This window comes from Balaenoptera ricei, chromosome 10, assembly GCF_028023285.1.
Source record: "Balaenoptera ricei isolate mBalRic1 chromosome 10, mBalRic1.hap2, whole genome shotgun sequence".
In the NCBI taxonomy this organism is placed as follows: domain Eukaryota; kingdom Metazoa; phylum Chordata; class Mammalia; order Artiodactyla; family Balaenopteridae; genus Balaenoptera; species Balaenoptera ricei.
Window position 1 is genome coordinate 68,696,084 of NC_082648.1, and position 21,201 is coordinate 68,717,284.

The 21,201-nt window shown below is 33.2% G+C and overlaps 1 protein-coding gene across 3 annotated transcripts in view; it reads right to left on the reverse strand.

The window, feature by feature from the left end:
• Window positions 1–21,201, reverse strand: part of PPFIA2 (PTPRF interacting protein alpha 2) — a 405,353-nt gene that overhangs the window by 68,797 nt on the left and 315,355 nt on the right. Inside the window, exons 14-19 of one of the 3 annotated variants that reach the window (XM_059936601.1) lie at window positions 17,310–17,445; window positions 15,378–15,598; window positions 12,708–12,945; window positions 9,049–9,078; window positions 7,871–8,001; window positions 5,992–6,146 (exon numbers count right to left, since the gene is read on the reverse strand). In XM_059936601.1, the coding sequence (XP_059792584.1) occupies window positions 5,992–6,146; window positions 7,871–8,001; window positions 9,049–9,078; window positions 12,708–12,945; window positions 15,378–15,598; window positions 17,310–17,445 (911 nt within the window). Of the gene's footprint in view, window positions 1–5,991; window positions 6,147–7,870; window positions 8,002–9,048; window positions 9,080–12,707; window positions 12,946–15,377; window positions 15,599–17,309; window positions 17,446–21,201 lie in introns of those variants that run through there. The other 2 variants (XM_059936599.1, XM_059936600.1) reach the window with 2 other exon arrangements.

Sequence of the window (21,201 nt, forward strand, 5' to 3'; positions counted from 1 at the left end):
GTGGCTTCAGTACCCTTTTTTTCAGAGATAAGTCCTATTTGAAACTCAAGCTTTAACCTTTTCAATTCTGAAGGAAAACGGCACTTAGATGTTCCTAGTAGAATCGAACATATCCAGGGAGAGAAAAACTAATAATCTGAACTCTTTACTGACATTATGTCTATATGTTTTATAAGAAAATTTATAATATATTCTGTGATATCTTTTTTATTATTGCCTTGAATTATTCTTTACTTTTTATGCATTTGTGTGTAATATCCTCAAGAAGTTATAAACTTTCTGAAAAAAATAATCATGTCTTTAATTTCATTAAGTTCCCAAACATGCTCCACGGGACTAGGAGCTCAATGAGGTATTTTTTGATGGAAACAGTCCCAAGAGTATACTGTCTGGAGCACTAGACCAGGAAGTGACATCTGGGAACCACTGCCAATTCTCCTACCAAGCAGCTGCTTTGCCATGATGATTGTTAAAATCATCTCAGTTTCTGTATAGTACAGAATGTGGCTCACTACATGATCTTTAGATATCTTCTAATTCTGAAAGTCTGTAATTTAAAAAATAATAGGCATTTTCATAGTAAATAACTCATGGCATATATTTTGTAGAAGGAAGAGTTGCTGGGTCTAAGGCTTAAATGTTAGAGCTTCATAGATTCAGGATTACTGGGGTTGAAATAGATCTTAAAGATCATCCAGCCCAACTGCCTTTCTAATTCTTGGACCCCTTCCACAACAGTTCTTCCTCGTATTTACCTAGCTTCTGCTTGACCATCTCCAGTGACAAATAAGTCATTATTTGACAAGCTAGCTTGTTTGTATATAACTACGACTCACCAGTGTTCTCTTTCTTACCCTGAGATGAGGTTAGTCTTTCTACAACTTTAACACTTTGGCTACAGTTTTGTACCCTCACTCAACAACAAGAAGACGAAAGATTCCGCCACATAACAGCTTTTCAGATATTCTTAATCAGCCATCCAGACAGGTCAGCAAGGAGAATAAACATACCCCTGTACTTAGCTACTCCTCATATTAATTTCAATCCTCCTCATCAGCTTAATCCTCTCAAACCTTTTACTGAGGTTATGATATGCCTCTGAAAGTGTAGTAACAGAAATGGATACTATTCCTTGGCTCTTGTTTTACAACAGCAGAATAGAATGGAAAAGTCTTCTTTTATCTCAATGCAGTACATCTATTAACGTGGACTAAATTTATTGACTAATATATTGACTTTAGAGTTACCTGAAAATTCTAAATTTTTCTTATAAAAAATGCTCCTAAGAGTTATACTTTTAAAGTGGGATATTTTGGACCTTCCAAGTCTCAGTTTTTTGAGGTAGTCTTTAAGGAAGAACACTGATTTTTTTTTTTTTCATTTGTGATTTATTTCCCTATCAGTGATCCATAAATCAGATTACTGGGCTGTCAAAATATTCATGTCCAAGTGATTGGGGGATGTGAGGATCAAGAACAGGGTGAATCCTAATCATGCCACTAGAATCCTGGATCCAAGGTGGCATCACACCACTTATCATCACTATAAAGGAGGATTATGCAACCAGTTATAAATCCCACCAAGTTTTTCCATCACCCAGGCCCCGTTTTGACATCTTGTCTACACAGCTGTCATGAGTCACAGCTCACCCAAATGCCTTTCCTGTTCTGTTACTGAGTAACTTTGTCAAAGAAACAAATGAGTTTCATCTGATATGCCTATTTTAAACACAATTTAATTTGCTTTGTTTCAAAACAGGCTGATGCCTTCAGATAAAATTAAAAGTCAAGCCAGTCAAGATTCCAATTACTGATGCCTAATCATGGATCTTGAGGTTCAGAACTCCTGTTCATGGTTGTCTTGACAGGACAGACAATGTAGCAGGTAAAACTTTTCTGGGCCAGAAACATATTGAAGTTTTTGATTTGTTTTAAATGAAAGGTTGTCCATGTTTATGTACTATCTGTCTCACTAAATTGAATGTTCTTTGATGCCAATGCCATGCTTTAACCATTTTCCTAAAGTCCATGGTTGGTAATGTAGACTTCACATTGGCTCAACATATGCTATTCACTCAAAGTAGTAATAAATAAATGACTTTGGATTATCAGCATTCCCCCTGTCCCACCCCTCAAGATATCAACTCTCTTGGGCTTCAGTGTCCTCTTGTTAGTGCCTCTTTTCTGGATGAAGTTTTGCTTTTCAAGTAAGCAGATAGAGGCAAAAATGAGAGTTTTGAAATAGGTCCACTTATTTGTATATCTTGTTCACATAAGGTACACCTTCATTTTATTCATTTTCTTTAAACTTTAAAATTACTAAACAAAAATAATAAAAATAAGAATTTTATAATTCCCCTTTTGGTCTGGGCAGTTTTTCCAATAATCAGTTTATTTTGGTTGGTGGCTTTTTTGACATTGTTCTTACATGTCTATGCCATTCACTTATATCTATTATTTGTTAGATACAGCTTTTGCACCAAAATTTTTTAGAATCTGTTTTTAGGAAGAGGTCACCTATTTCAGATCTACTACTTAAGTTTACATTATCATAAATATAGCTGTGAGTTTGTTACCATCCTCAAATTGCTTTGATACTATCTAGCCTTTCCTTCCATATTGGTTAAAACTGAACTTGTTTCTAGAATTTTATGTGTGGAAGTCAGGATATGGAAAGTTGTAAAGTGATTGACAGATGAGGAAGTAAAAATAGTAGTTGTGGACAACTCACTTAAGCTTGGATTATAAGGGTAGGGAAAAGATAAGTCAATATTTTGGGAAGGTGGCAGGATTAATGATGACCTTTAAAATATAGATTAGACATGAGCATGTTTAAAGATTAATGGAAATATCAGAGATGCATTGCATCTGGATGCATTAATCAGGGGGGAAAAGCTGTGGTCATTGGGCTGCTAAGTCTTTAAAGGGTGTTATTGCATCCTGAATCTATTGTATGCTCTAGGAAGTAAGCAGAGGTATTTACTGGCCGGGCTGTCTCCGTGTCCCTCAATGAGATTGTCGAACCTGTTTTTGCATCTTTTCATATTGGTGCTTGTAATATATAAAGAAAATGAAAGAAGAAAGAAGAGAGAAAGAGAAACTAAAACCAGATCCCCAAGTCTGCTAGAAGGAATATTTCCTCTGCCAGGACACTCTCCCCATATTCAATTGTGACTTTCAAGGAGGCATGGTTCATATATATGTTTTATCTTTTTAAATACTTTATCTTTAAAGTATTTTTAGCTTTATTCAAATGCTTTTCAATGTGTTGCTTCCTTTGACTTTTGGAGTTTCCACATTTATATTGCCTCTGCTATAACACATTTGTAAAAATAGATTATATGTATATTGAATTTGATTCTACATGGTTAGTGGTTATCAATGCAGTCACATTGACTGACTCATCATAACCGAAGTTCACTTTATTACCCTAGCTTTTCAGATTGTTATATAAGGAAAATAATGTCCCCTTTACAATTATTCTTCTCTGTGAATTACTAAGAATTCCTCCCTTTCTGTTTGTCATTCCTGATGGAATTGAGTGAACATTTTCATAGTTCTATTTAGAAAGTTTTCTTCTTCCACACCTCATTTCATTTAAAGGCATCTAGCACAGCTACTCTCAGGTTAACTTACGTTTCTTTGCATTTGTGAGCTAAACTCTTTAAGAGTTCTAAATCTTGGGACACGGTCCAAAATTTCAAATTTGGTTCTTTGACACCATCATCACTCTACCACATTACTTTCCATGCCATCATTTCCTATCTTCTATTTCTATTTTCATTGGTAGAAGAAAGAACATTAACAGTGCTCCCATGTCTGAATTTTCTAGATCAAGATATTAAAATCATGATCACTAGAGATGTTCCCCTACTTTCTTCTGATGCGTGAATCAGCAGCACTAAGTGGTAGCCCCTGGGTTTGGTAAGTTTTCATGGTCCTCCCCTCACAACCTGGATGTACATCTTTCAGGACACAAGTAAACATGAGTCCATATCCCTCAACCAAAGCACTAGTGGTACAATGTACCATTTCTTCTGGAAAAAAATATGACTTCCTGAAACCTACTTGTGCCTGTGTTTTCTTATTTTCTCAAGTATTATTTTCAATAAAGACCTTTATTCTTGGTTTCTCCAGGAGCTTTGATTCACCCTCAGTGTAGCTTCTGTATAGCTCCAGAGGTATAGATTTTTGTCTTTGTCTTCCTCATCAGCATTGTAGTCCTTACTATGCTGCTGACACTGGCTTTGTTTGTACTCAGTTGTTCTATGGAGTAAAACAAAATTGCTCAGAGCTCAGAAATCTTCTCAGGACTATAATGTGATCTTGAATAGCTATTGCTATTTTCTGACTTGGATGGAGTTGATAAGAACCTAATTGTAATTGATTCCCTTCTCATCTGTTCTGACATAGAGACACACAGTCACTGAAAATGGGTAAAAAGGTTAAGTTTCTAGAAGGTTCCATATTTTTCTAGACTTTAAATTATATCCTGGTTACCTTGATTTTGACTATGAATAGTTGTCAAATAAAATAAAACAAATTTTAAAACAATGTCTTGGCATGTACATTTTATATCCCCCAAGTAATCACCTTTTCTTTTCTTTCCTTATGCAATAATACTTTTCTTTTTTTATATCCTAAGGGGTTCCTATCCTGAGAAAGAGAAAACCAAAAAGGATTTAATTCTCCTGATGGTAACACTCAATCACACAACTGGCTGCTCCTGTGTTATAAACATCGGTTTCCTATGGCTTCTGATGTTTTGTGTGGGTTTCATGCTGTGGAAGTGGGGAAAGATATTTTTGAATAATATCATGGTTGTAAATCTGCAAAAATGAATATTATTCTCAGAAATTCTTGCGGTGCCAGGGCAGGAAACTAAGTCTAGGGGTTGGGACATTACTTGTGAATAATAATTCCTTTATTTCAGAATCCAAAGGGGGTGCTAAGAACTTTGTATCATTCTGTTCATCACTTACCATTAGAGGTAGGAGCTAAATCCTTTTCCCTGTAACTTAACTCTAGTTCTAAATTAAATAGAAGGAGAAGAGGAGGGAAAAAGAAGAGGCAATCATAAATAACCAAGATGATGAAAAGAGATTTCAGAAAAAAAGTAAATATGTAGAAAGACACCAAAGAAAAAAAAGACCAAGTGTATATATCATCATTTTAGAAAATATATCTCACATATTCTTTTTGTTTCAGACTCTCCATCTATCCATCTGTCTATCTCTCTATCTATCCATCCATCTATTAACAAGGTATCTATGTATTTATATATTTACCTAGGGTCATTTCAAATGTACTGATCTATTTTATTCAATTAGTCACCAACAATAATTAATTCTAACACAATTCCTATTGCCCGATTCTTCCCTCTGTCTCTCCACCTACATGCTGTTGAGTTTGTTAGTGGAAAGTTGTGACAGTTTAAAACAAAGAAACCTTGTCTTTTTTTACATTTTATGCCCTTTATAATGCTTTATTTTGACCTAAAAAGAATACTTTTGGATTTTTTGTAGGGTTCTTCATTTTTTCAACAGAAAAGCTTTTAAATGCACACAGCTAAGCTCTTACACACATCTATGCAGTATATTCAATGGTTTTAAGCTGGTTTTGAAACATGGCCCTAGGACAACTATCTCAGTTCTGCAAATTACTAATACCTTGTTTACTCATCAATAAATAAGGATGACAGTAATAGCACTTGCCTCAGAGGGTCCTTGTGTCTATCACAGTGTTAACATTACATAAATTCTAGGTATTGTTATTAACAGAGAAATCAAAAGGACTGAAAGTTTTACAATATTCTTCCTTTGAAACTTTTGTCAAGCTTTATTCAGCTGTATTGGATTAAATACAGCTGATTAAAATAGAAAGTTTGTCAGGTAGGAAAAAGATAAAAATATGAGAAATGAAACGAAAGACAGATGGATGCTAAGAAGTGAGGAAAATGAGTGGCAGTGGAAAGTCAAACATGCATACTTACGGAGCTGCCCAAGTCGAGCTTTTTCTTTTTTACCGAACAAACGACCTATTGAAGACTTGATTCCTTTCTTCTTGGGGGCTTTGTGAAGAGAGTCTTGGCTGCTGTTGGCACTGCCAAGCCCAAGGCTTTCAGGCTCGAGGGAGGCAGTTAAACTACTGTAAAACACGAAAGAGGGAAAATTGCTTGCTCTGGTGTAGCATCCACAAGGTACACAAGACTAAATTCCTTGATAAAAGTACAAAAGGAGGAACAAGTACACTTTGAATGTTATTTTCTCCTTTTTTTCCCATGTTTTTTCTTAAGTATATTAAAGTGTGATTTCCTCAGGCTTAGGGCCCTGAGCCTCCAAGTTTTCTCTAGAAAAGTTTCTTTTTTTCCCAAATATATTTTCCTTATTTTTCATGCAATATCAAACTAATCAATGAGCATAGGTTGGTTTATTAATTTATAAATTCTATAAATTAGCCCTTGACTCTTTACCTATTTCTTTCTTGCAGAGTTTGTTTTTTAGATCTTAAACATAATGACCTATGACAAGAAATTTAAATATAGCTAATAAAGTTTATGCTCTATTCTAGCCCATTGTTTTACTGGATTTTCCTCTAGCTATCTTTCTCTCTCTCAGTTTTGGAGACTAATTCATTGAATTTTAAATCACCTGTGAGATTTTGAAGTAACAAATCATATACCCTAGAGATCACTGTATATTTTTTCTTACAGTTCTCAGGTATTCTTTTAGGTACATGATAAGCTGAAATGACTTCCAAGCAAGTTGATCTAGGTTCCATTCCTGGTCAATGTATTTGACACTGTATTAATAGGATAGGTTCAATGATACTGTTATCCTTCTTTACAGCCGTTAATTTGACAATATTGTGATGAGTTATTTAACTTTATTCATCCAAATTAATCTGAGTTCATATTCTCTAAACTCCAAAAGCTACTGCTTTTCATACGTTACAATATATTTCACTCTTTTTTTTTGAGAGTAAAGTAAGTATAAATTTTGAATCTGGAGTAACTTTTTTCACATTAAAAATTAAAAATAAACAAAACAGGAAAAAGAAAGTCTGCTGGCACAGAAAGCTCTGTTTTCAAAAACATTTATTGTAAAACACATACTATTTAGAAGACAGATTCTTAAAGTATTAATCATTAAGTCATTATATTTGGTTATATCAATTAAGTGTTCAGAGATGCCGTAATTGATGACAGTGAAAGAACATACATTTAAGATGCAAATTGCATGCTTAGACTTATTTATGGCATTATTATAGAGATCTGCTTCAATTTTTTAGGCAGATGGAAAGGACAGTATGAAGAGTTGCTAGGACAAATGGGGTATTTCCCCATGTAAACTTTTCTTTTAATATTTTGGCAAATATGTTTTTGTTTTCTTCTCTAAGGAGGAGCTGTTATAGCTGGCACTTGCAGCACCAATAGGGTGATTTACACACCTGTCTGTTAAAAGTAACTGGGGTACAAGCATGGACTTTTCAGACCTTAATTATCCTTACACTAGAAGCCAAATTTATAGGCTTGTATTAGAATCCTTTAGTTTTTTGTAACTATTCTAATAAGTCCTTCCTGTAGTCTGACTCCATTTTAATAGGAAATATCCACTAAAAGTAGAAAAGCTCTTCTCATAAATATTGGCTAGTAACAAGACCATAAATATACAGTTAATTTTAAAACTGAAAATTTGATCTCAGAATGAAAATTTGGTTTTTTCACAAGTGACATTGTGGAGAGGGAGCAGAATTATAGCTTAAATCAAAAATTTTGTATAAATTTTTAAGTAGTCTGTTTGATAACACTGAAAGGAGGAATATTTTTGGAACGAGAACATACAATGTGCAGTGTGCTGGGAGAGTCATACCTTCGGGCATCATTGTGGTAGGAAGAAGGGAGGGTGTGAGTCATCCTGATGGCTCTAGGGGTAGGGGGAGGAGAAGTTTCACATTTAATTGTTGCTTTATCCTCCCGACCATCTTCTTCTACCACTGCAATCTAGAAGCAAAAACGATACATCAGATGAACTCTTTCTAAATTTCAACTGAAACTGATGAAAATGGAGAATCAATAAAGCAAGGCTATTTGAGTAATTCTAGTATAAAAGCAAAACAAGAAACTTGGGGCATATAGGTATTACATATATAAATTCCATTATTAAAGAGTATGAATTTCATAACTATTTAAAAATTAAGACACTCCAGTTAACACACACACACACACACACACACACACACAGAAATACACTCACTACATAAAAGTATTATTTAAGAGTAAGTAAACACCATAGATCAATATCCAGGGACTATGAAACAGCTATCTTGGAATCCATTTGAATATATCAGAATGTAAAAGCTATACAAAAATTATTGAACACATATTTGAGCTAATTCACTAAAAATATGCATAGTCAGGTTATCATAACATGGACATTTTTAAGTGGGAGATTTTTGAAGTGAGAAGTTGGCAAAATATAACTTTATCAGATAAAGTGTTTTAAATTAGGCTATTTAAATGTGTTCCCAGATGTTTAAAAAAAGACTTGCAGTTTATAAGAAAAAAGCTTTCTTTTTAAAGTGAGAGTAATAAAAGGTAAGAACAGAATTTCTGCAAATTTTTTCATTTCATTACCTCTCATGGGAAAATTGACAAAGGCATACAGAGCACCATAAGCAGATGGGATGGAAGGGATTTCTTTAAAGAATTTAGTTCAGAGTCCAGAACAATTCAGGATACCATAAATTTTGTCAGAGATAGATATATAGAACTGCAAGAGTTTTCAACAATCAACTTAATTGTACAATAAAGGTATTTTTAAAAACAATGCTGCATTTTTTCATAGCACCATTGTACATTAAAACATATATATATATAGAGAGAGAGAGACAGACAGACAGATTGTAGAAAGCATAGCTAAAAGATATATGGTTCTAGAAGTTCTGATGAAGAAATTTTTATAAAATGCTTCAGTTAGAAGAAATATAATTTTAAATCTTAGAAAAAACAATGTTCAGTTAGTAATCAGATCAAAGAAATGTACAGTACCTTTCTCCGATGTTTCCTTAGATCACTTGGCTGTGATTGGCAGTAATAAAAGCGACATAAAACAGAACCAATTAATGATTATCATTTGACCATGTCACAAGTTAAATAGTATCTATAATTTAACTCTTTTTTTTGTTTTCATTCCATTCTTTTCAAAATAAATGTCTTTTAACCGTTATAAAAGCATTCCTCCAGGGAGCTATTTTAGAGAGGAAACTTCCTAGATGGCATGTTGCAGGGGACAGGTCTTCATGATGGGATCATGTGTATATACATAAAACATGAGACATGAGACATGGACCTTAGGGAATATGAAGCACATATGGAGTGAGCTAGCCAGAAGTAAATATGAGACTATATCCTCCCGAGAAAATATGGATGGGAGTGAAAAAGATTATGTGTAAATGAAGATCCAATGCACATATCTGTAGTTTATAAACACTTCCTTTTGTCTCATCTACGCAGGGCTTTGGACCTTCTCGGGGCGGATATGTTGTTCCTACGTGATCTCAAACTTCCTGGCATCCTAACAAACTCCCCATTCCCAAATACCAAAAGCTCTGGCCTCAGTATATCATATTTCTGGGGCTGCTGTTTTCTTGTCAGTGCTCTTTTAGAGAATTTTTAAAAAATAGTTATTTATTTATGATCTTAGATAAAACTTATTCACTTAATATTTGTTAATTTTTCTTATGTAAGTAAAACATTTTACTAAACTATTCCATTATGCTTTACATTTTTGCTGCTATTGAAAAATGGGTTGATTTACCTCATTCAATATTCTAATTAGATATCACTAACATGTTATTTATGCCCATGGATTTGTGGTGAGGTAAAAGTAAATACAAATAGGCTTTATTATCAGGACAAATAATAATGTTTGCAAAACATATAAACATATACAATATGAATTAATACAATGTCTTTTCAATCTCTGTCCCTCTGTCCCTAAAATTTCAAATTTTGCTCTGAATATTCAAACATGAATTATATGCAACAAAATTATTTTTTTCTCCAATATTTTCTACAGGTAAAAGAAAACCTTCCTGTCTTTCACTATAACAATAATGAATTTGATGACAAAGTTTTGTTAGGTGATAAAGACTTCCTGGGTTTTAATTTTTGTTTTTCTGAGTCAGATATTAAACATTTTAAATATTTTTTTACCCTCAGGAAATGCTCTAAAAATCTGTTTTTTGTTTTTTTTTTTGAACTAGGTGTCTCTTATTTATTTATTTATTTATTTGGTTGCACCCGGTCTCTTAGTTGCAGCAGGCAGGCTCCTTAGTTGTGGGAGGCAGGCTCCCCAGTTGTGGCATGTGAACTCTTAGCTGTGATATGCATATGGGATCTAGTTCCCTGAGCAGGGATCGAACCTGGGGCCCCCTGCATTGGGAGCGTGGAGTCTTAACCACTGCACCACCAGGGAAGTCCCTCTAAATATCTTATAAGTACTCTAATTATAGTATAATAATGTTCATTTACCACTGATTTATTTATAACTAACTGCTCAAGAAAATGCATGAAAGCAGTGGCATCCTATTCATACATACACAAACATTATGTCTAAATGGCTATGAATATATTATTTTATTATTATAAAAATAATAACACTGCCAAGGGTTATAATGCTAATATATAATGAAAATATTTAAAAGGGCAGAATACTAGGTTGCAAAAATGTAAGGAAATAATAGCAATACAGAAATAACCAAAGTTTTCTTGATTTCAATGCCGACTAAATTATGCTCTGTGGGCCAATATTCTTACTGTAGCATTGATAATAAGTAGGTCATCAATTACATATGAATAAACTAAGCCAGAGACAATATCATTTTTAGTTAATAAAATCAGATGGACGGTTCCTAGATTTCTAAAATAAGCAGATCATAATGTAGATCAGTATATTGGGTTAGTTTATCTTAGTACATTGGCTAAAAGTTTGCGCTATATCTAGCTGGGATCAGCTCTGATTAGCTGGCCTTTGTTTGGACTTGCCATTGTCTGTGCTATCTACTTTAAAATATCTTTAATATCAAGTCTGGAAATAAGCAAAGAATAGGAAACTCAATGGCTTAAGGAGGTAAGTATTTCCTTAAAAAATTTTTTTTTCATCATTTCTCGTTTATACAGATTTACTTGCAAGTTCCATAATTGTAAAGAGTTTGGATATAGGAAATATTGCCTCACTATATAAACAGTTTTCTGTTTCAATTCTCAGTCGCAAAGTTAAAGAAAAAGATATCTAAACTGATAGACATAATAGAAATTTTATGAAGATAAAATTTTAAAACCTATTTACTTATAAGGTAGTTTTCCCCTCGGGGTGAGAGTATCATATATATACATACACACATACATATGCACATATGTGTGCATTTATATAAATTAATTCTAATGAAAATAATTTTTACAGGTTTTTTTTTGCCACAATACACATTATTGCAACATATTTATTTAAAGATACCATTTAGAGATTGAGTTAAACTTCTTTGTTCAGATATTATACACATCCATATACACAGAGATGCAGGCATTGTGACACTTTTTATAGAAGTTTCACAGCCTTCTGACCAAAAACACTATATACACTTAATATTCTTCTGTTGTATTATTAATTTCTCCTCCATTTGTTACATTTGTGCTAGATTTTTGCAGTATACAAACTATTATTTGACCTATTTGCATTTTACTTAATCTCTATCCCCAAACTTTTACTTTTAATTGGAATTTTATTGTTTTAATAACATAGTTTTAATATTCATTACAAAACAGAATTTTACCTCCATAAAGAGTTCAGAATATTTAAATCTTCATTATTGTTGTCATTTCAACATATTCCCAGGTAATCACAGAAAAAAAAAAAAAAGAACAGTATATGCTTTTGAGTTAGCAAATCTGAAAAAAAATCCAGCTCCTCTTTACTAGCTGTGTTGAACAAGGACAATTTACCCATACTCTCAACATTTCAGTTACTTTCGCTCGAGATAATAACATTTTCAAATGTTATCACGAGAATCAAGTGACTAAACATCATGACATTCAGTAGTCATTCCACCTAACATTATTTTTAGCAAGGAGTACTTTGATTTTTTTCTCTCTTATGTTAAGGGTACTTCCTAATTTAGGTTTCCAACTTCTAATCCCAAAAGAAGATACATGAAATAAAGAATTAAAGAATAAAGAAGGGTGAAAATGTTGACATGAATTATAAAACTCAATTGGGAAATTGCTGCTATTGTTGATGGTTCTTCTTTTAAAATTATATTATGTACATTATAAAATTATAATATTCTATGTTGGTGTATTGAAGCGATTATAATAAATAATTTTTGAAACTTATTGTGTTAAAAATAACCCACCCAGTCTCAATCATCAAGGTATCATCAGTAAAAACGAATTTAATGGTTTAAGTCATTCAGATTTCTGATGTGATATTTAGATTTCTGCTCTTCCATTTACTTATTATGTGACCTTGGGAAAGTTACACCTGTGTAGGCTTCGTTTCCTCATTTCATAGTGGGATTAATATTTGTATCTACCACATAGGTTTGTTGAGAAAAAAAATAAAACACACAGAAAGACTTTAGACTAGAATAGATTTCAGCTAATGCATCAGTAATTCTAATGGAAGCAAAGGTTCTCTGGACACATCATACCAGTGTCATGACTCCCATCCGATCCATTTCCCTGGCAGGACTTCGAGGGGTGAGCTTTGGTGTTGAGTGTCCACTGGGGGGAGATGAACTGGCCAGCGAAGAAGCTGTAACCGAGGCAGTGATGGAGGTACCTGGGTGGACCCTTGCTAAATTCAGGCCTTCCAGACTCACACTAGCCACTCTATTCTCAATTTCTTCAGCACGTAACTCTGTAGATTCTTTTTCTTCCTGAATTAGTCTGAAAGATACAGTTTAATTTTGATACATTTTATGCTGTTATAATGTTAATCGGAATCCACTAAATAAATAAATAAATAACTCTGTGAACACTTTATATCAAATCTAATATTTTCTTTTTTCTCTAGGCAATATAACTTTCAATAAATTCCAGAGACTTCCTGGCTGAAAATTAGAAAATCTTTCTTTTCAAATGATACATAATTCCTCCCAACTTTCATTTTGACCCCATTTCTATACTACCACCTGTTAAAACTCTTTTAAAACCTTGAGTGCCTATTTAACTTCTGCCACTAATCCTAACCTTACATTTGTACTCAGGAATGAATATATGAGACTTTTAGAAACCCAAATCTCAACAAAGTCATTGAGTCTTACCTCCTATCCAATGTAAAAGTATAACTGATAGAATCCTCAATAAATGGTCATTCATAATTATAATTTGGCCAAATAAAACCCTGACTTAGCCAAGTTGCCTTTACATAAGCACCAAGCAATTTAATAATGTAGATATGAGAGATAGATAGTTAAAATTAAAAAAAAAAAATACTGCTGCTATAAATGCTTTTGAGAAGATAAAACACTATTACTCTTTCTTTAAATAGGGAGAAGCTTCAAGAATATGTATACATTATTTATCACAAAGACACAAAGAATAAAGAACTTTAGCTGGGTTGCTTCAAGATCCTATTTAAGTTGAATCTATACACATTTTGCATATTGATATAATAAAACTGTTTACCAGTATAGTTTGTTTGAAAAATGGAGTAAGAAACCACCTCTCCTGAGATATTTTCCTCTTAACTACAAATGGCTTATTGTGATTTCCTATGATATAACCTTTAACTTCAAGGTTATGATCACTGCAAAGTTTTCTTTTTACGTATTTACTTTGGAAAAGTTTGGCAGTTTCTTACAAAACTAAACATACTCTTACTGTATAAGCCAGTAACTGTGTTCCTTCATATTTACCCAAAGGATTTGAAAGCTTATGTCCACACAAAACCCTGCACACAGATGTTTAGAACAACTTTATCCATAATTGTCCAAACTTGGAAACAATGAAGATATCCTTCAGTAGGTGAATGGATAAATAAACTGGTACATATATACAGTGGAACAATATTCAGTGCTAAAATGTAATGAGCTATCAAGCCATGAAAAGACATGGAGGAACAATAAGTGCATGTGACTAAACGAAATAAACCAATCTGAAGAGGCTACGTATTGTATGATTCCAAATATATGACACTCTGGAAAAGGCAACTATGGAGACAGTAAAAAGATCAGTGTTTTCCGGGGGTTGGGTCGGGGAGAGGGATGAATAGGCAGAGCACAGCGAATTCTGGGGACAGTGAAAATACTATGTCTGTACGATATCATAATGATGGATACACATTATTATACATTTTCCAAACAACTAAGAGTGAACCATAATGTAAACTATGTATTTGAATGATATAGTGTGCCAATGTAAGTTCATCAGTTGTAACAAATGTACCACTCTGGTTAAGGATGTTGATAATGGGGGAGGCTATGCATGTGTGGGGCTGGGGGTATATGGGAAATCATTGTACTTTTCCCTCGATTTTGCTGTGAATCTTAAACTTCTCTAAAAAATAAATCAATACAAATACTGAGGCAAATTTACTCTTAATTTTAATTTTTCACTTACACAAAGAATATGAATTCTGTTACTCTGAAGTTTCTGTTCACGGTGCATTTTATTTTTAACATCTTTATTGGAGTATAATTGCTTTACAATGTTGTGTTAGTTTCTGCTCTATAACAAAGTGAATTCATGGTGCATTTTAACTTCACCCAAAGATCAGAATCCCAAAGGAAGGTTTAATCAAGTAACACAGTACAACATGATTAATGTTCAAGCACATTCCAATGGAAAAACAGCCTCCTCTTCAAAAGAAAAAGAAAATTTTGTACTTTAAAATGATTGGTGGTAAATGATTCCAGAAAAACCTTCTGGTGAGAGGCAATATGGTTCTGCTATACAAAAAATTGTAGTTTTAAACTCTAGGTATTCTATTAATTGTAAAGGAGAGTAAAACTTAGAGGAACTAGTTGAGTAAGAGATAGATTGAAGTTTAATCAAACAAAAAATCCAATGCTACCCAGATTTTCAGTTTATTTGGAAAACTCATCAAAGATTTCACCTTTACCTCATTCTTTTATATGGCTCTAATATCATCATTAATCTGTATATTTTTCACATATGTTTCTTACAAAAGCTGTCCTAATTTTATTCCGGGAATTTGTGAAAATGCACATTCTTATTCAGTAGGTGTGAAGTGAGGTCTGAGATGCTGCAGTTCTAATAAGCTTTACTGGTGATGCCAATGTTTGTGATCTGATGATCACATTTTTAGAATCAAGGTCTTCTAATCACTTAAGACCATCAAAAATCATTGAACTCACCTGATTTCTTTGTTGATAGCATCCAATTGTTCCTGAAGCATCATGGCTAGGGTCTGGGCATCAGAATGACCACTTGGCGAGAGAAGATCCATTGAGCTAAAAATCGTTTCTCTATCATCATCATCAATGTCAGACATTTCTGTGTCACTTTCAAAAGGGTGGCTGCTTAGCACTCCAATTTGTTGAGTTCTGTTCCATTCATGATCCCCAAGAGATTTCACCTAGATGGTAAAGGAACAATCACAGTATTTATCATGCTGCTCATTTTCAAAGCACTATTCTGAAAATAAAAACTAAAAACATACATGCTTTTATAGCTTACTTGGCAAAAGTAGAACTGATTATTAATATTTTAATTTATCATTTCAATAAAATAGTTCCTTGATACTTAAATAATGGTAGGTACTAATTTTCAGCATAAATATCAATATTTTAATAGGAATAAAAATGATAAACTTCTGCATGATTTTTAGTTCAACCCCAATTCAAGGCAGCAATTACTTTAAAGCATCTATCTTTGCAACATTTTAACTTGTTTTCAAATATAACAATCTCTATTCACTTGTACTTCAGCATTTGCATCTCATACTAATTAGGCTGAGGGTACGAATATTACCACACAATAAATTACACAAGAATTCTCTCCCCAACATTCTAAGAAAGTATTAAAAAAAGTATTGCACAGAGTTTTAATTTCATCTCCAGTGCTCTGGTCACTTAAATGCCTCACTGATTTTTTTAAACCCAAGGCATACTACAATAATTTACATGACTAAGTTTTTAAAATGAATATAATAAATCCTCCATGTGAACAAACGTCTTGAGTAACCAACAGACCAGTGCTTTTCAAGCTGTGATCTGAAGGTAGGAGATGGTTGAAAGTAAGAGAGCAGTCCTAGATTTTCTGCTTTCTAAAAAATTGTTTTTCATTTTTGTGACGGTGTAAAATGACTTTTGGGGGGACCACAAGATACTGCCCTGAGTACTTCAGATTTGAGGACCTGAATAAGTACTTGTGTTACAAATTGTTTTGGTACCAAGTAGCACTAATTTATTTACCACATAAAACTGAGAAAAGAACTGAGATGGATTTATTTATTCTTCATTTGTTCATTTATTTATTTATCCATTCATTAGATATTGAATGCCTACTATGAGGGACTAACTTATACATGACATGTAGTTGCCAGCTAAAAAATCAAAGGATGTCAAGAGCCTTGTATAAATAAGGACAAGTAGGTTATATAGTATTTTGGACACATAAAAGAGGTTGAGGAAAACAAACTATACTTAGGGCACACAGGAACTATATATTACTTCTCTATAAAATGCAACTGTATACTTACTCAACATATACAGCCTACAGATTTTAAGTTATTGACTGAATGAAAGGCTGGCACTGCAGCTTACCATGAACAGCCTTCTATAAACACTTTCAATAGTCTGTGTACATTTTCCTCAAAGTGTTATTAAAACAGTAATTATTATTAAAATATGTAATTTTAATTAACGATATGAGTGCCATTGCTTAAATGCCCAAGCAAACCAAAAGCCCATTTGTTTGGCAATATGGCATAATAGATAAAAGTGTGGAATTTGAAATCACACGAATACAGGCTCAAGTTTTGACTCTATCACTTTGATGGCTGTGTAAGTTTCAACACTTAAAATTTCTCAGCTTCAATATTTTCACATCTGAAATTAGTATAAAATAGTACTCAATTTACAAGGTTATGTGGATAAATACTTGGGACATACTTGGTTCAACTTTTGGTACGTAGTAGGGGTTATATGTTAGTTATAGTTTAAAAAAATATGTTATATATCACACCTGAAACTAATAAAAATGAATTATCCCAGTATTAAAATACTATCCAAAGTGGAAGAGTGCATTTACTTAAACCATCAAAGACTTGAAATAAAAAGTTTAACCTTTGGCTCATCTCTCCTCACACCCATGCGGCCTCTCCTTGGTCTTCTTATTACTTTAGTTGTTCTGTAATCAGACTGGCTGTCCACTAGGGATCCAACAGAATACCGCAGCTCAGCTGAGGTGTCTAGATGAGTTCTGGAAACAAGGAAAACATAAAATATGCTCAATCTCAAAAATTAAACTTACCAGCAAATCACTATCCACTGCTTAATTGGCAGTAAAGCACAAATCCTCAAAGAGAAAAAACTTCAAGGAAGAAAACAAGTGTTGAAGTGTTGTAACTCTCAGAGGTCTCTTCGGAGGCTTATGTCAGAAACCCCAGTCTCAGTTTCATTCTGAAGGTCAAGTTCATTTTCTCTTTTTAGAATATTAAAAAACCTTTCTGTTTATTAATCACTATTTTCAAAAGCAGTAGTCCAATGGAACACGTTAAGATTGACAACCGAAATCCATTGGCTTACGTTCCAACAACTCTTAGTTTGAGCTATTTAGTGGATATCCCAGTACATGCTATTTATCACTGTATTTGTTTTAAATATTCCTCATTAATCTAAGAGAAAAATGTGTAAACTTTTGGGTCACAGAATTATCTATTTTCCAATGTTTTATTTTTCAATTTAGGAAATCAACAAAATACTTAAAATCTGATTGGCCCAAGGTTAATAATCTTATTTTTTAATAAAATCGGATATTCCACCAGAAGAGTTTTTCAGCTTTTGATAAGACATTGTTCCAAAAAGATTAAGAAAAATCTTTTAATAAGCACATTTAATTCTGATATCTGCTTAGAGACAAAACAGTTAGAAAATTCTAATTGGAAAATATCGTCACACTGGTTTTCAAAAAACATGATAATAAAGTACACTGTAATCAAAGTGCACTAAAGGTTTCTCCAAGTATATTTATCTATATAGAGATTTACAGCAAATTCAGTTTACTGCTATGATAATGATGATAATTACAAATGCAACACGCTGTCCTATAAAATGATCCATCATCATTAGGAAATATGCTTAAAGCCGTGTTTTCTCTTGAACTTGGGGCTCCTGCTGATCTACTATGCTTTCACCCTTAGCTCTCTTTGTGAACAAAGACAAACATCCCCAAATATTCGGCAAGATTATAAAAGGTTAGGTGAGGTCTGGGTTTTTGAAAAAGTAGAAGACACTGACCTAACTGATGCATGTCTTTGTTTTGCCAAATTGGACATTAAAGCAAATGAACTAAAGAATCATCCCCCAAATAGATGACAGCTATTGTTTTTATAGCAGTGAACTTGAGACTTAATCAAGCAAAATGGCTTTATTATGAATTAGTCATATATTAAAAACTAACCAACCAGGCCATAGTCATTAAATGGCACAACTCTCAGTCTTTATTTATAGCAGAGGGTATAAGTTTCATGAAGACAAAGTTCAGATTTTAGTCACTATTGTATGCTCAAGGAGGTATTCCTAGAATACAAGAAGAACTTAATAAATATCTGGTAAGACAATGAATGGATGCAATTGATTATAATACAGTCCTAACTGTCTAGGTCAGAACATCCTAGGGACCTTTAGTCTGTGGCTGCTTAGGGTAATGTCTCTGTGGGTATCAGAGTAGAATTTCTAAAATTTTAACACATCATCCTAGGAGTATTGTTTTCTTGTTGTTTTATCTCCCAACTCCAAGTCATTTATAAAAACATGAAACAAAACACAGATCTGGTCTCATCAAAGCCCTGCTCAAAATTCTTCAGTGTCCTTACAAGGTTCTCTACCTGGGTCCCTCCTACTTTCCAGCTTCACTGCAAGTTACTCACTGTCTTCTCTCTTCGTCTAGCTGTGCTGTCTGTCATTTTCTTCAAACTTATACTTTCTTTTGCTTCGAGCCTTTGAACATGCTATTCTTTCTGCCTGAAATCGTCTCTTCAAACATTTATGTGGTTACTATTCTTAAGGTCTCAGCTTAAAAGTCCCATCCTCATATACTATTCTAGCTCCTGGTATTCCTTCTATTATAACAATCCTCAAATTCATATTCCTGCATTTTCCATCTGGAACATGTATTCTTCACTACCATCACCACTGTATCTCCAATGTCACAGTGTCTCACAAGTAGAAAGTACTTAATTGATCTTGAAAGAACAAAGACCTGAACCAACACCAATTGTAGAAGAGCCATTGCTTATACTTCATCTAAAGCAGTTACTCCTCACCTCTCTCTTTTTATTCAACTCTGTGATCTGTCAGAGGCAGTATATCCATATATTTCAGTTTTAAAATTATTCTTGGTGTACAATATTTTGAGAGGCACTTGCAGATGTAAGTTACAATACAGTCACTGGTTCCTTTAAACAAGGAACCAGGTAGTTTTCCCTCCTGAATCTCCTGTGACTCTTGAATATAATCTCACAAAGGAGCTTCAGTAGATAAATCAAGTACGAATTTTCTTAGAGAAAACCTGTTACCCATTTCTCTGCTTCCTGGGATGTCCTTCATTGTCCTTTTCAATTATCCAGATCCTACCCTCTCCCCTGAGTTGAGCCAAATCAGGCTTTCTCGGCCACTCTGGAACTCATTTTACTTTCTTCTCAGATGAGATTCTAGTAGAGGATATTAGTCACTGATAATCACTTTAGCTCAACTCTTCTTACCTCCCCACCTGTAAGATCAAAAACTAGTAGATGAAGTTCTCATGCACTTTCTGTTTTCTTTATTGTTTTTTTTTCAATTATGTGCACTCAGAAATATGAATGTTCAAGAAATAATTGCTGTTTAATAAATATTCAGTTATCTCATTATAAATTAGCTATCTTAATAATTCCTATAATACTTTATATTTGTGAGTTGATTTACTGTTTACAAAACACTATTCTCACTTGTCTCATTTACCTGCAAAGTAATCTTGTGAGATAGTCAATAAAATATTATTTTATAAAAAATATTTTTATATAATTCATGTAAATACACATATATATTTTATAAAAATTATTTTATATAATTATGTAAATATACATATATATATATTTGAACTTATTAAGGAAAAATGGGTTTTCCAAAATCAAACTGCTAGTTATTGTATGTTTAAGACCTAGGAATGTCAATTTTCTTATTTTTGGTCTAGTGTTGTTTCTATTACAATCCATTGTATCAAAGAATAGTTGCTCTGTATGTAGTTCCCAAGTTTCCCTGATGATCCTTCATTGTGGATAAATGTCACATTGTTAGTCTGCCATGATGACTCACTAAGGTGATGAACTTTTAGACAATACTTCTAGAACTCTGTATTTCTGAGACTGAAGGTCAAAAAGACAATGAAATGGCCATTTGGTCTTATTAAAATATGTTTCATTTGTTGACTGAATAATGCTAGTTCTATGTATTTACTCTGTTGGTATTTTATCAGCTCTTTCTTTCTCCTTTACCATCATCATCATCATCACCACCATGTATATCACTTAATTAATAGCCTCAGATATATAAACTGTAATAAAACATTAGAAAAATAAACATTATTTTCAAAATTAAAGACCTACATATTTAAAAGTTCCTTGGGTGTATTTATGCCTGCAGAACTGTGTTTCTTTTACTAAACTGAATTCAAAATACTGAATTTTGTTCTTATTAATACTCACATTGAAGAGAATGTAAGCCCCTTAGGATTTTTTTTAATTTGGATTTTTCACCTGAATGTCCAAAAAATGCTTTACTAGATATTCATTTATTCAACAATATCTATTGAGAGTACACTATATACAAGGTTTCTTTTTTTAGGTGCTGAGATTATAGTACTCAAAACAGACAAAATATCCAACCTTTGTGGAGCTAACATTCTTAGGATAAGCATAAGACCAAGAAAAATGGACTTTTAGAAGTCTGTGGTGGCCAAAAGTTTCAAATAGCTGAT